The sequence below is a fragment of the Prionailurus viverrinus genome, chromosome A3 (assembly GCF_022837055.1).
Source record: "Prionailurus viverrinus isolate Anna chromosome A3, UM_Priviv_1.0, whole genome shotgun sequence".
NCBI lineage: Eukaryota > Metazoa > Chordata > Mammalia > Carnivora > Felidae > Prionailurus > Prionailurus viverrinus.
In genome coordinates, this window is record NC_062563.1 from 66,949,822 (window position 1) to 66,971,461 (window position 21,640).

At 42.6% G+C, this 21,640-nt stretch overlaps 1 protein-coding gene across 1 annotated transcript in view; it reads right to left on the bottom strand.

Annotated features, from left to right (window-relative positions):
• Positions 1–1,672: 1,672 nt before the first annotated feature.
• STPG4 (sperm-tail PG-rich repeat containing 4) overlaps positions 1,673–21,640 on the bottom strand; it is a 47,218-nt gene continuing 27,250 nt past the window's right edge. The window contains 3 exon segments of the mRNA XM_047851899.1: positions 1,673–1,692; positions 1,695–1,794; positions 4,959–5,063. Of these exon segments, the coding sequence (XP_047707855.1) occupies positions 1,673–1,692; positions 1,695–1,794; positions 4,959–5,063 (225 nt within the window).

Below are 21,640 nucleotides of genomic sequence, written 5' to 3' on the forward strand. Positions count from 1 at the left end.
CCTCTCTTGCTTTCTAGAACCAACAGCTTTCCCGAGCACCAATGGCAACCTGAGTCACTGCTTCCTTGAGAAAACCCTCTCTGTCATAACTGCCAGCCGTTACTTTCTGACCCCACAGGGGACTTTGACCCACTTGGAGAATAAAATTTGGAACTACCTGCCCTGAGGCCGTCTTCTGATCAAAGTGGGACAGGAGCCACTGCCCCTGAGACACGTCTGATTTTCCAAGTGGCCGTTTTCTGTTCTAAAAGAACGCATCACAGGGAGTTTCTTATACAAATGAGAAACTTGAATAAATTCAGTGAGATGATGACCTTCCCTTTCTTGCCTCCAACACCCCTTTTATAAGGGCTTATAAGACTAAAGAAGAGAGGTGGGGGAGGGCAGGTTTCACCTTTTAAAATACAACAAAGTATAAGCATTGATATTCATTTTTATAAGTTCATGTTTTTAATTAAAAAAGAGATCCCTTCCATTTGTTAATGATTCTGGAATCTCTCCCACCTTTGAGAGATAACATGCTGTCATGCATGGGGTGTGTCTAGCTGGGGCTCCCTGAGCGGGTCTTCTGGGCATGCGTCACTGCATGTGGCCCTCACCTTCTGACTGAGCCTCCCCCAACCCCCTCCCACCCTCACAGCACCCTCCACTCTAGTTGGACCAGGCTCCCGCTGTTCCCCTCCAGCAAATATATATTCCTGCCTTTCATCCAAACAAGGTCTTTGCCCCCAACCTTCTTCCCTCTCCTTTCTGTCTATCTCAGCCTCCAGGTCCCCTGCGTGGCAGCCAAGCTGTCCTACTGCATGTGGTCACCCTTCGCCGCTTGGGGCCATGCTGCCTTATCCCTGCTCTGCCTGCTTGTGGCCTTCACTGTACACCAGGTGCAGTGACTTCACAGCTTCCTGAGACCAGGGCCTGTCTTCCCCAAGGAACTGCCATCGTGCGAGGGCAGTCCCTGAGCTTCACACACAAGGCGACCAGAAAGAGCCACTTGGCACAGTTTGCAAAGCCTTCCTCGAGCCAGGGGCTACCCCAAACTCCCTTTCTGGCCTTGTCTCCTCTATAACCTTCCCCAAACTCAGTCACATACATGCCTTGTTTGTCTTTCCACTAGGCCCCCACTCCTCAACCCCAGCACACACCTGGTGCAGAGCAGATACTCAAATGTTTTTGTTGATTGAAATCACAAATACTCATTGGGCTGAATCAATATTGCTCTTTTCAGGGAGTTGAGAGAAAGAACCACCTGCTGGGATCCTGTCACGCTCAGCTTGCTCTTGGTTGAATGCCAACACTTGAGGAAGCCTCCATGAGACTGTGAAGTATTACAGCTCTAATCCAGCTCAGACACAGCTGGAGAGCCCACAGCCATGCAGAGCACAGCCTGGGCATATCAGGACCTGTCCGAGCTGCCGCAGGAGCAGCCCAGGGGCAGTCTCTGAATATACCCTGTGACAATAAGCAGAGTGAGCACACAGTTTGTTATTCAAACCAGGACACTTTCTAGAGTGAACTGGAAACTGCGCTGGAACTATTCCAGATAAGTGGGCAGGATGGTCACCAGGGCAATCGATTATGTTCTGTAGTCAAACCCTCCTAAAGAACAGACAAAACAGAGTTTTCTGAACATAAGAATTTGCTAAACTCAAAGTAGCTTAGGGTCACAGAGGCTTTATTTTAAAAGCCAATTGTGTTGTTGAAGAAAAGGCTATGTTCTCGACCCATTTTGGCTATGGTCGGTGCCTGCTTGGGGGATTGTGCTGAAGATGTGTACGCTCCCGGGCCTGGGGTTTTCTGGAAACAGAACAAAAGACAAGGCTGATGAGAGAGTGACCCCAAAACTCTGGAGCCACCAGAGCCTGGCTGTGAGCTCAGATGTGGCTGGCAAATCCCCACTGGGGAAAACAAGGGCCACACGGGACTGCATGCAGGCCTGGGGCACCCTTGAAGTGGAGTGTCTCCTTGGCATCTGCTCCTATCAGCGGCCGCGCCTAGGGCTGCAGAGGTGCAGAGAGAAGGGTGGACAAGCAAGCACTGGCCTAGACCTGCAGGGCCGGCGAGCTCACATCCCACCTGCACCTCAAGGCACATTTTGTATCAGAGGGCACTCCACCCAGACTGCTCCTGTCCCTGGGAAAGCCACTGTCCTCCCCTCTAGTGACCTCAGTCTAGTGGTAAGGGGCTGGAGAAAATGGATTCTGAACCTGGGTGATTGACCTCAAAAGCCCAAACTCATGTTTCTGTACAAAGGTCTATGGACACCAGGGTCGGTGGACCTGAGTGTCCACAGTTTTGTCAAGGGATCTATTGAGTTCTAATTTTTAAAATCGTATTTTCATTTGGATAAAATTCTTGAAAAGATTGTTTTGCCAATTATTTAAATGAAGCTTCTCCTCCATGGTGATCAAATGCAAATGAATGTCATGTTCATAGACTAAAATAAAGACTTCGATTTCTTAGGTCAGCATTTCCCATGCGGTGCATGTACCTATTCTTGGAGCCCAAAGGAATTTTATCTTGGGTCTGTTGGAGAAGCACCAGTGTCTCTGTGTGTGACTAAGGGAAGGATTTAAAGGCTGGAATTCGAGTCCTAGTCCCACCACCAGTGGTTCAGTGTGACCCTGGACCAGGTGCTTCCAGAGCCTCGCCCATCAGATGAGGTAATGAGGCTTGCTGGAGGCCCCCCAGGACAAGACAGCACCACACTAGGCAGGCAGCAAGAGCTCTACACATTAGCTGCCACCACTATTATTATTCTCTCTTACCATGTTCTTGTCATTTCCATCCTTCTTTGCAGTATGTTATCTCTTTAGGAGACAGGGAGGGTGGAAATAGGATTACTCTGAAAGTGGGACAGAGTGGTCAGCCCAGAGTGGATGAAGTCAGCTGCATGCAGAAGCCGCTGTAATGACAGGATGTTTCCCCTGCCAAAAGCGGAGGAACAGCCTGAAAATCTAATCAAGTCCTGGCCAGACGTCAAAGGAAGCTGAAGCCTTTATTAGTGCTATTAATGAGGAAGTAACATGCATGTGGAGTCCTGGAGAGCCAGCCCACAGAACAGGAGGTTTGTGGGCCTCGGTCTCACAAGGCCATCCCTCAGGAGGCTACTGGTTGTGGTTCTCAGACCTTGAGAACATCCGGCTCCATTCCCCAGTCCTGATTTCACTGTCACCAAGCAAACTTCTGATTATCCTTGGCTTCTATGAAGAGTTTCCTATGTAGGGAGAAACCCCATAGACAAGTGGCCCCAGACATCAGCCCCCTTGCTGGACACTTGTACATTAATACTACATCTTCTGGGGGCACCTGGGTGGCTCATTCGGTTAAGCGTCCAACTTGGGCTCAGGTCACGATCTCATGGTTTGTGAATTCGAGCTCCACATCAGGCTCTGTGCTGACAGTGCAGAGCCTGCTTTGGACCCTCTGTCTCCCTCCCTCTCTGCCCCTCCCCAGCTCTCAGGAGCGCTCTCTTTCTTTCAATAATAAACATTAAAAAAAGGGATGCCTGGGTGGCTCAGTTAATTAAGTGTCTGACTTCCCCTCAGGTCATGATCTCACAGTTCTTGAGTTCAAGTCCCACATTGGGCTCTGTGCTGACAGCTCAGAGCCTGGAGCCTGCTACAGATTCTGAGTCTCCCTTTCTCTCCCCCCCTCCTCTCCCCTCTCTCTCAAAAATAAAAATAAACATTAAAAAAATACTACCTTTTCTGGCTTCTCTATCAGCTTAACTGATAACTGATATGGTTAGCATAACTCCAATTTCCTGATGATGCTCAGCCCTACGAGCTCAGACAAAAATCTGGGTCTGGATCACGGTGATGCCACTAGAGTGTGAGGATCTACAGAAGGTATCCACCACCTCCTGCTGTTAGCCTGTTTTTAATATCACCAGCAGCGACTCCCCAGTATTCCTCCAGATAAAGACCACACTACCCCCCACCAGACTGGTAGCTCTGGAGCAAGATCCTGAAGACACTGGCCTGGGACACCAACCCTTCCTTGATTCCCCAAGCAGAATTTGAATTTATGTCTCCACAACCATCTCAAATAAGGCTACATACAAGGAAGTTCTTGAACTTTCAAACTGGGATGCAAATTGGAATAAGACCATGGGAATTAAAATTATCAGTACTTTAAAAAAAATAGCTATCGTTCATAAGTGCCATGTTATGCTTTTGCAATTTTCTTGGTCTTCTCTAGGCCTCTGAGGCTTGGATACTCCCCAAATGTACTTTCTTTGTGTCAGTGGACTTGAGCCTCTTCCCTGTCTCTCCTGAGTTCTTGGGGGCAGAATGATTGCTCATACCTTAATGGCCCCCTTTGGTTCAATAATAACGTTTCTGGGGGCCGCCTGGGTGGCTCAGTTGGTTGGGCATCCGACTTCGGCCCAGGTCATGATCTCGCAATTCGTGGGTTCAAGCCCTGCGTCAGGCTCTGCGCTGACAGCGCGGAGCCCGGGGCCTGCTTGGGATTCTGTGTCTCCCACTTTCTCTGCCCCTCCCCTGCTCACTCTCTCTCAAAAATAAATAAACATTAAAATAATAATAATAATAACATAATAATAGTAATAATAATGTTTCTGCTCTGAAGCCACACACACAGTCCCAGAAGCCACACACACAAAGAACAGCAGTTCTGGATGGCTGGGACCAGCCACTGCCTACTGCTTGCCTCAGTTCATTAAACATGTTTTCCCACAGAGCATCCAGGTCAGATCATTGATGGCTAATTACTATGCTGGATGCTGTTGACTGGACCCATAATTCTGCCACAGTCTTTGGATCTGGACGCACTCTGAGCCTGAAACAGGCTGAGGGCTTGCCAGATTTTTGAGCTCTGCCTTATCAAGAAATTGGATACATATATGTACACTAGAATTGTACATAACTATAACCTGGCCCCAATGACCCCCCACCCCAGCCACAAAACCTACAACCATATTCTTTTAGAGTACTTACAGAACGGGTGGACAGGAATCGAGGTACTCTAGACTGAAAACAAGAAGTCACAGAATTTGCTTGAGGTATTTTCAAGTCATAATGACCTGGTCCTGGGCCTTCGTGCTACAGAAGAAAAAAAAGAAAGAATGTTCTAGAATTACTAATATGTTATATTTTATCGCTTTACTTGCCTTCCACAAATAAACATATGAATCACTGAGATATGGTAGAAAAATCCCTAGATTGGGGCTTGGAGGATCTCATTAAGGTGTGTCCTGGCACAAGTCATTGTGAAAAGTGGGTGATACCGGCTTCACCTGCTTTACCTGCCTTGTGGATGACTGTGGAGACTAACGATTAAGTGACCTGTTCAAGTGTCCATGTGTCCTGCCCGGGCCCCCCCTCCCCACACTGGCACACCTCCCTCCATACCTGTCCTGACTGGTAATAAGGACTTCCTGCTTTCAGCTGCTAGGTTTATAAAACACCCTTATTCTTTCATACCAATATAATATGTATTATCTCAGTCCAAACAAGTATTCACAGCAGTTCACTGACAGAAGTACAATGCCATAGACATTAACATAAGGACTTCCTGCTTTCAGCTGCTAGGTTTATAAAACACTTATTCTTTCATACCAATATAATATGTATTATCTCAGTCCAAACAAGTATTCACAGCAGTTCACTGACAGAAGTACAATGCCATAGACATTAACATAAGATGAACACAATTTGTGAAAGACAATCATCCTAATAGAAAAATTAGGAAAAGGCAATTCACAAAGAGGAAATACAATTGTTCAAGTGAGGAAATGGCAGGGGGTGGGGAGAGCTTTAATCTCATTAATAACCAAATAAGTTCTAATTAAAACAATGATGTGATTCCTGTTTGGGGGTCTAAAAAATTCACCAAGAAAGAAGAAAGGCAGAGGGGGATAGGAGAGAGGGAAGAAGAAAAGAAAGAAGAAAGACCCAAAACTTGCATGGATACTCCTATATGCTTCTGGTGCAAGTGTAAATTTGATTAGCCTTTCTGGAGTGCAATTTGGCAAGACACAAAATGGCTTGAAAACATTTATACCTATCCAGAGGGAGAGAAAAGAGACTGGTTACCATATTGTTGCAGGAATCCAAAGACAAACGAAGAGTCCTGAGTCCAGATATGGCAGGGAAAATGGAAAGAGCCCACACATCGCAATGGATAAGGTGGACAAAATGTTAACCTCTTATTTTTTTTTTCTGGCAATTCACTTTTTCTTTTTTCTCTCCCATTTTCAAATACCTGTACTATCTTACAGAAATGAGTCTTTCTGGCATGAAGTCTTGGATCTGTTCCTAAATAATGCAGGGACTAGAAGTGGGTGTGAGTATACATTGGCCAAGAGCTCTTAATTGTCATATGGGTGCCTGGGGGTTCGATGAAGTATTGTGTCTATGTAGTATATACTTCTAAAGTTTTTACAATATGAAGTTAGAGACAATGTATATTTATAATTCAGACCCAGCAATTCCACTTTTAGGGATTCATCCTAAGAAAACAATTGAGAACGTATGCAAGTATTTGGCTACAAAGACATTCACTATAATATTGTTTCTAAAAATGGAAAGTTGGAAATAAACTAAATGACCAGCGATGTGTGCCTGGCTAAATACGTTGTGATTCTTCCATCCAGCTGTCTAGTGATGAATGTCAAGGACACAAAAGCTTCTCTCAAATATTGCTAAGTGCAAATGCAAGCTTAAAAAAAAAATGTACATAAAAACACAGGGAATGGAATGTCCTGACTGGTAATAAGGACTTCCTGCTTTTCTCCAGGTGGCAGCATGTTACGTAAAAAGAATGTTATTTTTCTCATCTGCATTTTCTAATTTTCCCACAATAGACTTGAGTGCTCTTGAGGTATGAAAAAAAAATTATATCTAATGTATAGATAAATGAACATGAAAAATGGGCAAAGGAAACAAAGATAAGATTAACAATAACTCATGTCTTAGAGTAGAACAGAGAAACGTAGGGTGCCTGGGTGGCTCAGTTGGTTAGGTGTCCAACTCTTGGTTTTGGCTCAGGTCATGATCTCATGGTTTTTGAGTCTGAGCCCCACATCAGGCTCTGCACTGATGGTACAGAGCCTGCTTGAGATTCTCTCTCTCTCCCTCTTTCTCTGCCCCTTCAGCAAGTGCTCCCTCTCACTCTCAAAATGAATAAATGAACTTAAAAAAAAAAAAAAAAAAAGAACCGAGAAATGTGTCCTGTAAGATCTTTGTTGTAGGTAAGGCTGGGCCACCAATTAGCCCATCCTATTCAGCAGAACAAGTGCCCAAGTGCAGACCCTCAAAGATTTAGAAGCAAGGCTTTCCCTTGTTCACTCCCATGGGTGGCAGCTGCCATTCCCTTCTTTTTATCCATGAATGGAGTCTGTTATTAACAGTCAAGCACAAGTCTGATAACCAAGGGACGGATGTGCCTCTAAAATTTTACAACTCATGGCAGAGACATGAGAACAGCAATGTTTTGAAACTGGTGCCTACATGGGACAGAGATCACTACCAGGGTGAGGCTCTCAGTGTGTAGTGACCTCCACACTGCCACTGGAGAAATCTGAGCTGCCATAAAAACCAGAGCATAGAAAGCCAGGGACTCCAACAGGAACAGTCTGTGCCACCTCCGCTTGCTTTGGCCCTAATAAATACAGTACTTTGAAGCCAGAGTGGTAGCTGGGGCAAAAGATGCTAAGTGTGCTACCATTGACTCCATGCCTACAGCAGCCATCTGCAGGATGGCTAAGAAATGCTGCACATGCCCTCTTTCCCCCCAGCCTGATGAGGCTTCCATTTCTAAGCTCCAAATCATGTGCTCTTTGGGAATCCAAGTGCCAGGATTGACAAAGCACTGATGTGTGCCTGTGCCATCCAGCAGCCTCCTATATGGGCATGGTCATCTAAGCCAAAGGGTCTAAAAGTTGGGGAGAAAGAAATGACTGCATGCTATTTGCCCCACGTGTCAAATGGAATCTTTTAAGAGGGAACATTAGGGAAGTGGATACAGGCCCAAGTTCATATTCCAGAAGCCACAGGAATGGTGTTCTAAGTGAAAAGTAATGGTTGGGCCAAGACCCTGCAATGGGTGGGGAGCAGTTCCAGCACAGTCCCCACTTCTGAGGACAATGTGAGTCAGCAGAGCAGGAATGGAGGGAAGGGGACATGGTCCAGGATGGCTCAGAATGTGGGTTGAGAAAATGGATCCACTTCAACAGGACGGTATTTAAAACAAGAAGAACACTTGAATGGCGCCCTATTCTTCCTTGAGGTTAGAGATGCTGCTCCCTCATTTACTGCAGATCGATGAGCATGACCCAGAGCTTTAATTCACATTATGTGGGATGCATAGGTGAAGGGCAGCACCCAGGTTCATGAAGCAGCACTAAGCAACTCTCACACAGATCAGATGAACTACCTCTTCAACTTTGTTTTTGCCAGGTCCATGGTTTGACAATTTTGGGTTTCCTGAAGCTACACCTTTCAAAGACCACTGACATTTGGTGTCAAAGGAGAACAGAACTGTCACCTTCCTAGAACCCCAGTACCTGCTGCCAAAATAAACTATAGGAAACCTTTCATAGTTACCCATTCTCCTGCTTTGAGGCATGATTACATTTCAACCCTCCTGACAAGATGATATCTTTCTCTTCCCTTTGAAAAAGTAATTGAGTTTCTACTCAAGGGCAACTTTAACCAATGGGAGCTATAGGGATACTATCTTCAACCTTAAAGGAGTTTATCCAGGGAGGGATTCCTTTTATCCCAAAAGGTAGTGAGGAGCTCAAATGGTGCTGAGTGAGGACTGAGCTAACTGCCTGGCTTCAAGACTCTACACCAGGCCATGTTGTATCCAGCCTGTGCTAGCTAAGTGTGATCTCAGTGGGCCAAGGGATGGTACCAAGGGCGGCTGCTTTCCATTTACTGTAAAGGGCTCAGAATGGATGGGCCCTACTGACTTTTCTGGAGTGCTTCTCAGACTGTCACACCATGAAGAGCTTCCTAATGGGCAGTAACTCTCAGTACCACTATAGGCTTTTGGTAAGCCCTGCCATGCCTCCTCTGAACATATTTTTCCGGGGCTGTGAGAGTGAGACTGGCTAATCTATGCCACACTGCTCTGGAATTAAAAGGTATTATCACTCTGGGACATGCCAGAGCAGCAAAATTCCAGGTATCTCTGAAAGACTGTGTGAAGGTAAATGAAATTATCCCAAATTAATATGTGTTGAATTGTGATCCTCTCAAAATTCACAAACCCTATAAATTTGTACCATGTTGAACTGGGTTGAACGGTATCCCCCCCTCAAAATTCATAGAACTATGAACCACTAGTACCTCAGAATGTGACCCTCTATGGAAATAGGGTCCTTGCAGATGTAATTATGAGGTCATCAGAATGGGCCCTAAACCTATATGAATGCTATCCTTTATTAAAAGGGGAATTTTGGGCACAGAGACATGGACACCAGTAAAACATACAACAATGAAAGTAGAGACCTACAAACCAAGGGAAGCCAAAGATTGCTGGAACACCACCAGAAGCTAGGAGAGAGGCACAGAACAGATTTTCCCTCACAGCACTCAGAAGGAGCCAACACTGCCACCACCTTGATCTTGGACTTCCTCTAGGACTGGGAGACAATACACTTCTGTTGTTTAAGTCACTCAGCTTGTAGTACTTTGTTATGGCAACCCTAGCAAGTGAATATGTAAGTGTTCAGCTCATTTCTTCTTTCACAGTGCACCACACAGTGTGCTGGGAGTTGGGAATACAGTGGTATATGACTATCTCCCAATATCCATTCTAACCCTTAGTATTAGAACAATTTTTAACTGGTCACATGTCTACCCAGAATAAAGACTAAATTTCCCAGCTTCCCCTGAAGCTACATGTGACCAGTAATTTCTAGTTAACAGCACAGAGGTAAGGAGATATGTACAAATTCCAGAGCATCCTTATGGAGAGGGAAGCTTGTCCAGCTTCCCTGCCTTCCTGCCTGCTAACAGGTCCCACTGAGAGTTCTTGGCTCTCTGGGACCATGGAAATGAAAGCCATGCTTAGCTAAGAAGCACGCAGAAATGTGATACTGCATAACTGCCCTACCCCAGCCTTAAGCTGTCCACTGCAGGAAATTTACACAAGTCAGAAGTAGGTGCTTCTCTCATTTATAATATTGCTGTTGGGGGTCTCAATATTTCTGTTGGCAGCAGAACTCAGTCTTAATGGACAAAATGGACATGTGCCCTCAAAAACAAACACATAGACCAATGGAATAGAATAGAGACCCCAGAATTGGACCCACAAATGTGTGGCCAACTAATCTTTGACAAAGCAGGAAAGAGTATCCAGTGGAAAAAAGACAGTCTCTTTAACAAATGGTGCTGGGAGAACTGGACAGCATTCTTTCATGCAGAAGGATGAAACTGGACCACTTTCTTACACCATATACAAAAATAAACTCAAAATGGATGAAAGACCTGAATGTGAGACAGGGGGAGAGGGGAAAGTGGGTGATGGGCACGGAGGACGGCACTTGTAGGGATGAGCACTGGGTGTTGTATGGAAACCAATTTGATAATCAATTATATTAAAAATAAAAGAAGATGGACATGTGCCCTACTCTCATGGGGCTTACATTCTAGCAGGGAATATATGCTGTACAAAAACATATGACAAGTGTGTGGCATATGACACAAAGGGGCATACAGGATGCTATGGGAGAGCATGTAAGAAGGTAAACTGATATGGCCTGAGGGGCCTGAAAAACCCTTAAGGAAGCACAAAGGAGCTAGGACCTAAAGAACAAGGAGGGGGTGAAGTCTGCAGGCAAAGAGGCTGGAAGAAGGATCTACACAGAAGCAATAACAGGAAAAGTTAGGGAAAGCCATCCAGTGAGGAAGATGCCATTCATTCTAATTCACTGCATCACAGAAATAAAATAAAATGTGCATACGCTCCTGTGGAAGAAAAATATATATAATATAATATAATATAATATAATATAATATAATATAATACAATACGATATATATCATATATAATGTATCATACACACACACACACACACACACACACACACACAAAGTTAGGGACCTGAAATCCAACTTTCTCAAGACAGTTACCACTTTGGTGTTTTTCACACGTGTACAAACGCTAAGAATGGTTTTACAATTTAACTGCAGATGTAAGATGTTAAATGTCACCCTTGTATTTCCAATCTCTGCAAGTCGTCTGCAGCTGGTTTCCACGTTCCAGGGCACCTCTCCAGGTGGCTGTGCAGCAGGCTCCACTGCTGCCCACCGCGAGCTCCCCCAGACCCTCACCACTGCTCATCCCTGCACCATCTATAGCTCATGTACCCACTCTCATCCAATGCTCACAACAGCCTCGCAGGGGAAATGCCATCCCCTCCGTGTAACAGAGAGAACGTGAGGCTGGGTAGGCCTAGAAACTAATGCTTCAGCAGCTTAGTTGTGGGAGCCAGAGCCCGTTTTCACTGCTGGGAGGTATCAGCGTTTAGTTCTAAACTATTTGTCTTTAAAATCACAAAGCTAGGGGGCACCTGGGTGGCTCAGTCAGTTGAGCGTCTGACTTGTGATTTCTGCTCAGGTCATGATCCCAGGGTCATGGGATTGAGCCCCAGGTCAGGCTCTGTGCTGAGCATGGAGCCTGCTTGAGATTCTCTCTTTCTCTTTCTCTCTCTCTCTCTCTCTCTCTCTCTCTCTCTCTCTCTCTCTCTCTCTCTCTTTATCCCCCTCTGTCCCTCTCCCCTGCTCATTCTCTCTAAGATAAAAAATAAAAATAAAATCACAAAGCTAAAGGGGACCTAGAAAGAGCACACAGTCTATTCCCACTGATCCTAGGCACAACTTTCAATGAATCATACTTGAAGAGAGAAAAGGTCAGAAATCAAATTTATGGCCCTAAATGTCTATCTAGACACATGTGAAACACAAGTAATAAGCAACATAAACTGAAATTATTTGATGGGGTAGTAAAATTTGGTGACATGGGTATAATAGCTGGAATACATTGCTCAAAAAAGAAAACAGGAGTGCCTGGGCGCCTCAGCTGGTGAAGCATCTGACTCTTGATTTCTGCTCAGGTCATGAGCTCAGAGCTCTGTGTTGACAACATGGAGCCTGCTTGGGATCCTCCCTCTCCCTCTCTCTCTGCCCCACCCCTGCTCAAGAAGTAAGGAAGAAAAGGAAAGGAAAGGAAAGGAAAGGAAAGAAAGAAAGAAAGAAAGAAAGAAAGAAAGAAAGAAAGAAAGAAAGAAAAGAAAGAAAGAAAGAAAGAAAGAAAGAAAGAAAGAAAGAAAGAAAGAAAACGAAAGAACAGGTGGCCCCGCAAGGAGAGTAGAATCCTGTGTGGAGACAGGCACAGAGAGAAGCTGGAGTTGCCCCTCTGGGAACTCAGGAGGAGGCATGTGGCTAAGTGTATTCAACTCAGGAAATCCTAGAATTCTGTGTTGGTCTACAAGTTCACAGGAAAAGAAGGGAGACATGTTTGCTGTTGAGTACAGCAGAAGCCAAACTATCAGGGCCAAAAGTTATTCACATTTGCGAAATTCAGAACTGACCTCACCTCTGAAGTGTAGCTTGGTACTGTTTATTTCTGCAGAAAGAGAGGAACCGTGACAGTCTAGGTTTCCTGATGGGGGCCATGTGGGCAGGCAACGCAGAGTGATCACAAACTTGCCCACCACAAAAGTGCAACTTGTACAGGAAGGCACGTTCCAGGGACCACCAGGCAACTCAGCATTGCTGCAGGTGTTCACTGGCCCATCCTCCCTTTTCTAGATGACCCGGAGGGGACCCCACCAACATTAGAAATCTAAGGCGGAGGGGAGGGGGTGCCTGGGTAGCTCAGTCAGTTAAGCATCCCCTAATTCGGCTCAGGTCATGATCCGCCTGTTCACCAGCTCGAGCCCTGCATGGGGCTCTGTGCTGACAGATCCAAGCCTGGAACCTGCTTCGGATTCTGTCTCCTTCTCTCTCTCTCTGCCGCTCCTCCACTCGTGCTTGCTCTCTCTCTCTCTTGCTCTCTCTCTCTCTCAAAAATAAACATTAAAAAAATTTGTTTTAATTTAAGAGAAAAAATCAAGGCATACTTACGCACAGGAACTTCGGGTCTAGCTGGCAACTCCTGGTCACAGCGATTGGTCCGGGGCAGACATGTGACTATCACCCAGCCAATCCAAAAAGCCTGCATTTTCACACTCAGGTGGTCAGGCAGGCAGGTGTGCACCTGAAAGTGCTCCTGGCCCCTCCTGCCCAGCCCGTAAACAGCATGCCCACAAGCCAAAGAAAGGTAAATCGGTGGCAAACGTCCCAGAGGCTGTGTGCGCCAATAAATTCCATCTCTCTTTTTATGTTTTAATTTCTGCTTACGCTCTTTCAGAATGGGTTTCTGTTACTTGCAACTGAAAAAAATCCTACTGATTATACACTTTTTCCTGTTCCCAGTCAAGATATTGTTATAAGAAAGAAGAGCAGGACATATCCCAAACAGGGATTTATGACTCTGCTGGAAAAGTTGCATAATTTTTTTAAAAAGAAAAACTGCCAGGCTATTGTTTAATAAAAAAAAAATCCTTGTACATCTATAGCTATATTTCAAAGGTTGTATTTCTCCAAAAATGTTACCTAGAAGTGAACTCATCTTTGAGGAGATTGAGCCTTTAATCATCTTTCAGATTCCATTCAAGCAGAAATCAATTTGTGTTTGGCTTGATTCAATCTGACTATGTTTACTAATTATTTTTCTGTTCCTTGTGGAGTTTTAAAGTATCAGCTTAGTTTTTAATTGAACTAATTTCGTAAATCAGAAACAGCTGGAATGATTCAGCATTCTGTTATAGCCCTAGTTTCAATGCACAGAGTATGCCACAGACCCACTATCCCCCTTTCAAACTGCTCTGAAATGTGACTACAGCAGACAAATCATATAACACTCATTCATATGTGCACACACTCTTTCTTGTTTACCTAATCCTTTCCTTATTCTTTATAGGCTTGTCAGGTTTTAAGAAATACAGAAACATCTTGAAATATTTGTGACATCAAATAAAAGTAACCCATTTTCGTTGACATTGTAAGATTTTATTTCCTACTGTCAGGAAAGGTGTGCATATCTCATTTTTCACTTTATATACAACCGTGAGAATTAGTAACTTTAAAGAATCTGCTCAGCAAATTACTGGAGGCTCCAAATCGTATGAATGACTGAGTCCTAATTAAGTAGTCGTTAAGTGGCACTATTTTTATTTAAGTAACAAAATATTTTTGGGGCACCTGGGTGGTTCAGTCAATTGAGCATCCGACTTGAGCTCAGATCATGATCTCGCAGTTTGTGAGTTCAAGCCCCACATCAGGTTCTGTGCTGACAGCTCAGAGCCTGAAGCCTACTTCGGATTCTGTGTTCCATCTCTCTCTGCCTCTCCCTCTCTCTCCCTCTTTCTCAAAAATAAACATTAAAAAAAATTTTAAGTAGCAAAATTATTTTTATATTGACCAATTTGATGGCTCTTTTCCTCAAACACTACTTCTTTTCTGACTTCTAAAAAATTACATTTTGAAAAATTATAAAAACAATGCAAAAGAAAGGAAGTAAACAACCACCCTAAATCATGGCACCTCAGCATAGCCAAAAAGCATTTTGGTGCATTTCCTTTTTTTTTTCATACACATAATTTTTCTTCCATTATTTTAATCATAGTATACATACCGATTTATATATTGTATTTTCCCCCTACACATTAGATCATAAACACTTTTGATGCTGTTTTATGATTTTAACAATAATTGTTTTAATGGCTATAAAATATTCCTTTGAGTAGGTATATAATATTCTTTTAAAATTATTTCCCTTCTGGGGCACCTGGGTGGCTCAGTTGGTTAGGCGTCTGACTTCACCTCAGGTCATGATCCATGAGTTGGAGCTCCATGTCAGACTCTGTGCTGACAGCTTAGAGCCTGGAGCCTGCTTCCAATTCTGTGTCTCCCTCTCTCTGCTCCTCCCCTGCTTGCACTCTCTCTCTCTCTCTCTCGCTCTCTCAAAAATAAATAAACATTAAAAAAATTATTTCCCTCCTGCTGGATGTTAAGTTGCTACTGTTATCTTGCTATTATAAGTAATCCCTTCATGGTATCTTTATACAGATGATATTTCTGTATATAAGACTATTACTTTAAGAGAACTTACTCAAGATGGAATCAACAGCCTACAAGATACATACTGCCAACCTGCCTTTCAAGGGGTTGTATTAGTCGATGCTACCACCAGCAATAAACAAGAGAAGCACTGGGTCTGTATGATCCACATGCCAAGTAGATACTAGGGAAAAAAGACTTAGAAAAATAATATCTTCCTTAGTCTTCTTTACCCCAATGGGCACATTAAATAAAGTCATCAGTGGCCCCTATATGTTCTAAGAAGTTAGAACCTTCTGAATCTGCAGAATCTGAACCTGCAGAATCTCTGAAATCCAAATGTGGGAAGACAGCCCACATTTGGAAACACATTCAAGAGGGAACAAAACTCATGAAATTTTTTGGTGAATCAAGAGTTTTATTTGGGTCATTTATGAAAGCAATTAAATCAATTAAAGGGTAGGGTGAGGGGAGGAGCAACCACAAATGACAAGTTTTACTTTGTCCAATTCGCTTGGATAAGAATGGCAAAGATTTCTTGTAGTTTTCTCCTCTTAAAAAAAAACCACTATGAGGTGACTGTATCTTTACGTCTTGGAATTTGTGAGGCTTGGTCATTATTATCAAGGTGCTCAAAGGCAGCAGAAGTTGCCAGTACAATTCTTTTTATGGTGCAAAAAGGCCCTTTTTCCTATGACAGACCATGTCTCCTGGCATTGATCCCACAATGCTCACATAAATCTTCTTAAAGTCTTTACTATAGACAAAACAATTGTGCTGATCCATAAGCAATTATTATTTCAACAATAACAGAAATAGCCAATAAGTATACAACCTTACATTGGTTGTTTGATCTAAAGATTAAAAACCGTTTTCCAGGGGTGCCTGGGTGGCGCAGTCGGTTGGGCGTCCGACTTCAGCCAGGTCACGATCTCGCGGTATGTGAGTTCGAGCCCCGCATCAGGCTCTGGGCTGATGGCTCGGAGCCTGGAGCCTGTTTCTGATTCTGTGTCTCCCTCTCTCTCTGCCCCTCCCCCGTTCATGCTCTGTCTCTCTCTGTCCCAAAAATAAATAAAAACGTTGAAAAAAAAAAAAAAACCGTTTTCCAACCCGACAAATCCCTTACCAACTGCTTCCCCTGAGAGCTACCTACGCTTTGGGGACAAAATGTAAGTCACCAACCGAATCACTGACACAAACAAGAAGGCTGTGTTTTTTAACAAGTCAGAACAGCTCCTCCACACTGAGAGGCCTTCAGGGGCAAATGATCCTAGAGGATTTTCAAATCCAAGGTCAATGTACTTGCTACAACTAAAAAATCATGTAGTATTGGCTAGACATTTGCATGGTCATCTACTTGTCTTTTAATTGGCTGCTCCTGGAGATTTTAGGCATGAATGATGAACAAATTTCAATGGGCTACTTTTCACAGATGATAGGAAGAAAGAGGAGGAGATGCACACCTGTATGTATCCATCTTTTATAACCTGCCTCATTCTCAAAAGGGTTTAGAGTGAACTCAGTGAATGTCTGTGGGTCATACTATATTGCACCAGGTCTACAGGTCAGATTTCTGGTGATAGTAGGTTTCAGATACACCAACAATGAGGCAACCTGTCCTAAGTCAACAGGGCTCAAATGACACCACAACCTTACTGTGCAACCATACACAAAACACATTTCAGAAAAATTAGAGTTGTAAGGTCTTTAAAAAAATTTTTAAGTTTATTTATTTATCTTGAGAGAGACAGAGATAGTGTGAGAAGGGAAGGGGCAGAGAGAGAGGGAGAGAGAGAATCCCAGGCAGGCTCCGAACTGCCCAAGCAGAGCCTGACCCAGCGCTTGATCTCACTAACTGTGAGATCATGACCTGAACCAAAATCAAGAATTGGACTCTTAACTGCCTGAGCCAACCAGGTGCCCTGAAGAGTTGTAAGCTTTTTTTTTTTTTCAAGTCAAAATGACAAATACATGAAAGAAAACTAAAGTAAACATCATGTCTCTGGGGGGAATTAAAAAAAAATTTTTTTAATGTTTATTTATTCTTGAGGGAGAGAGAGAGACACAGAGTGTGACTGGGGGAGGGCAGAGAGAGAGGGAGACACAGAATCTGAAGCAGGCACCAGGCTCTGAGCTGTCAGCACAGAGCCTGACACGGGGCTCAAACTCGCAAGCCGTGAGATCATGACCTGAGCCGAAGTCAGACGCTTAACTGACTGAGCCATCCAGGAGTTCCTCTGGAGGAAATTTTTTAAATGGTGGAAAAAATAAGAAAAGATGCATAGATTTCATTCATTCATTCATTCATTCATTCATTCAATACATTTTCTGAGCAATGTACTAGGCTCTGGGTATTGAAGAAGAAGACAGTCCCCCTTCCATGGAACCTACATTCCAAAAGGTGATGACAAACTCTAATTTGACGATACTAACATTTTACATTTTGAACTTCTCTCTAGGGGCACCTGGTGGTTCAGTCGGTTGAACCTCTGTCTTCATCTCAGGCTGTGATCTCATGGTTTGTGAGTATGAGCAGAGCATTGGGGTCTCTGCTGTCAGTGTGGAGCCTGCTTCGAATCCTCTATCCCTTCTCTCTCTACACCTCCCCTGCTCACTCGCTCATGCTCTCTCTCTCTCCCTCAAAAATACATAAACATTTAAAATAATTAAATAAATAAACTCTCTATATAAAAACACAAAAGTAAAAGGCAAAATCCCTGAAAACCTTCAGCAAATACTAATATTTTTTCACTATAGAGTTTATACAAATCAACAAAAAAAGAATGTTAAAACGCTACCCACTAGATAACTGGGTAAAGACTATGACCAGAAAAGTATGTAGGAAGGACCACAAGTAACTGATTAATAATTAGAATGTGTAGTCTCACATGAATAGACACTTTTCCGAAGAAGACATCCAGATGGCCAACCGACACGTGAAAAAATGCTCAACATCACTCATCATCCGGGAAATACAAATCAAAACCACAATGAGATACCACCTCACATCTGTCAGAATGGCTAACATTAACAACTCAGCTAACAACAGATGTTGGCAAAGATGTGGAGAAAGAGGATCTCTTTTGCACTGCTGGTGGGAATGCAAACTGGTGCAGCCACTCTGGAAAACACTATGGAGGTTCCTCAAAAAATTAAAAATAGAACTACCGTATGACCCAACAATCGCACTACTAGGTATTTATCCAAGGGATACAAGTATGCTGTTTTGAAGGGGCGCATGCACCCCAATGTTTATAGCAGCACTATCAACAATACTCAAAGTATGAAAAGAGCCCAAATGTCCAACGATGGATGAATGGGTAAAGAAGATGTGGTATATATATACAATGGAGTATTACTCGGCAATCAAAAAGAATGAAATCTTGCCGTGTGCAACTACGTGGATGGAACTAGAGGATATTATGCTAAGCGAAACTAGTCAGAGAAAGACAACTATCATATTACTTCACTCATATGAGGACTTTAAGAGACAAAACAGATGAACATAAGGGAATGGAAGCAAAAATAATATAAAAACAGGGAGGGGGACGAAAACATAAGAGACTCTTAAATATGGAGAACAGAGGGTTGCTGGAGGGATTATGGGAGGGAGGATGGGCTAAATGGGTAAGGCCATTAAGGAATCTACCTCTGAAATCATTGTTGCACTATATGCTATTGTGTAGTCTCGGGGCGCCTGGGTGGCGCAGTTGGTTAAGTGTCCGACTTCAGCCAGGTCACGATCTCGCGGTCCGTGAGTTTGAGCCCTGTGTCAGGCTCTGGGCTGATGGCTCAGAGCCTGGAGCCTGTTTCCGATTCTGTGTCTCCCTCTCTCTCTGCCCCTCCCCCGTTCATGCTCTGTCTCTCTCTGTCCCAAAAATAAATAAACGTTGGAAAAAAAAAATTAAAAAAAAAATTGTGTAGTCTCAGATCCTAAGATTAAATTAAAATAATGAGACACCATTCTTTTATTATCAAATTAACAAATATTTTTTAAAATAATGATAAACAAAATTTATACCAATTTTTTGAAATGGGCATCCCCTTGATTGCTGTTAAAGATATAAATGAATGTGATACTTTTAAAAAAGGCTCAGCAATCTCAATCAAGAAGCTGTATATAATCTCTACCCTAGTAAATACCATTTGTGATAATCCATAAAAAATGATGCTCAAATTTAGAAAAGACTTTGTGTATTCAGTCTTATGTTAGCATTAGTCTTTTGATCTGAGTATTCAGTACCAGAGTCTTTGTATAACAAAGTTGTGAATGTAAACAAAGTTGTCATAACACAGAAAAATTCTCCAGTGAGCTGACCTCTTACAAAATTATATCCTATTCAAGGAGCTCCTGGGTGGCTCAGTTGGTTAGGCGTCTGACCTCTGCTCAGGTCATGATCTCAAGGCTCATGGATTAGAGCCCTGCTTCAAGCTCTATGCTGACAGCTCAGAACCTGGAGCCTCCTTCAGATTCTGTGTCTCCCTCTCTCTCTGCCCCTCCCCTGCTCATGCTCTGTCTTTCCCTCTCTCAAAAATAAATAAAAACATTTTTTTAATTAAAAGAATTAAAAATTAAAAAATAAAAATTTAAAACAAATTAAAAATTATATCCTATTCAAATATCTCTCCCCACTTAACATTGGCATCCACCACTGCAGATAGGACAGTGTCTTTTTGAGTCAGTTTATCTGCACTATTCTTAAATGATATTTAACAATACATCACAAATAAAGTACAAATCCAATTCAAAGTGAAAATGCACATTTTATCCAAAAAATGCAAGATTTCATGAAGTCAAGGAAAGTGATGGAAAAGTACCCACATCACAGGAAAAGTCTTTGATGGACCAATGAGGACCCAGCAAAGTTAAGTTAGCTAACAAGAAGAAAGAGACGATGACAAGGATTGTGACGTACTGGCACTTCAATAAAGAATGATTTCAAATGTCAGAGGAGATGCCCCTGGGAAAACTGATGACACTTCAAACAATATTTTTTCTAAAATTTATCCTCTGTGATTTCATTAGAATGTCAAACATGAAGTGAAGGATGTCACTATACTATTATAAGACATTGTCATAAAAACTCAACACAGTCTCCTCTTTAACTTAGGAATGAGTATCTAGTTGCAATTATAGGATATTCTCCTAATTTTTAGTCCAATTTTTTAACATTTATTTACTTGTTTTTGAGAGAGAGAGAGAGAGAGTGTGTGTGGGGGGGGGGGGCGGGGGGGGGGGGGGACAGAGAGGGAGACACAGAACTCAAGCAGGCTCCAGACTCTGAGCTGCCAACACAGAGCCAGATGCAGGGCTCGAACTCACAAACTATGAGATCGTGACCTGAGCTGAAGTCAGATGCTTAACCAACTGAGCCATCCAGGCACCCCTAGTCCAATTTTTGTTTTAAAGGAAAGGCCAAATCAAACTTTATTGACTACTTTGAGATTTTGATTCTACTTAAAGTGGGTTCATGTTAATAGGTCTTTTGGGTGGTTCAAGTTCTACTTGGATACTGAAGGCTCCTGTATATGGAATAATTGAAAACAAGATTGACCATCAAGAGGGGGATGGTTGAGTAAATTATGATGTGATAATTTGATTATTTACCTAGTAAAAATAAAGTTTAAAAGGATTTGTAATAATGAAACATATGCTAAGTAAAAAAAGGATATAAAATTATCATGCACCATGATCACAACTATGTTTCTATTTTTTTATTTTTTTTCACAACTATGTTTTCAAAACTGCACAGGAAAAAGGAGAAAATTAACATTATTGGTTGCATATGAGCAATGACAAAAACTGTAAACAGAATTTTCTATATTTTCCAAATTATCTATAATTTATTTATTTTTACTCTAACTTTAAATTTTTATACATTTTTACTTAAATTTCAAGACATTTTATTAAATTTATAGAGAAGTGTGGCTTTAAAAATCAACTGGAACCAAAAGTCTTATAGCGAAAAACAGAAGTCTGGTCTCACTCCTCTCCCAATTTCATTTCCTAAGACAACCGGTTTTGTGTTTTGTTTTTAAGAGTGTGTAACAGCACAGGATATGAATGTGAACATAGCATTTCACTGAAATAACACTATCCTCACTTCACACAACTAGCACTCTTAGAAACACCTTTTACACATATGTCCTAGGCATACATGTCTCTGAGCAGGTTCTAAAGAGCCTAAGACAACGATTTTTAGCTCTTAACTGTTCTTACAGAATTGACCTTATCACTAAATAGTGTGTTCATATTGATATTTCTTAATTTGTACCTTAAAAATTATCTACTGATGGCCTCCTGGAATGAATGAAGATATGGCACTTGCCCCGTCCACTATTCCTCTCTCCTCATCCATTCAAAGCAGCATTTTATTTGTTTTCAAAGTAGCATTTTAAATCACTAACCAATGTTTACTAAATAAATATTATTCCTTGCAGAGCCAAGTTACATATTATGATTCCTTTTCTTAGATTGTCTTTTGTTTTACCTGGGGTTAATT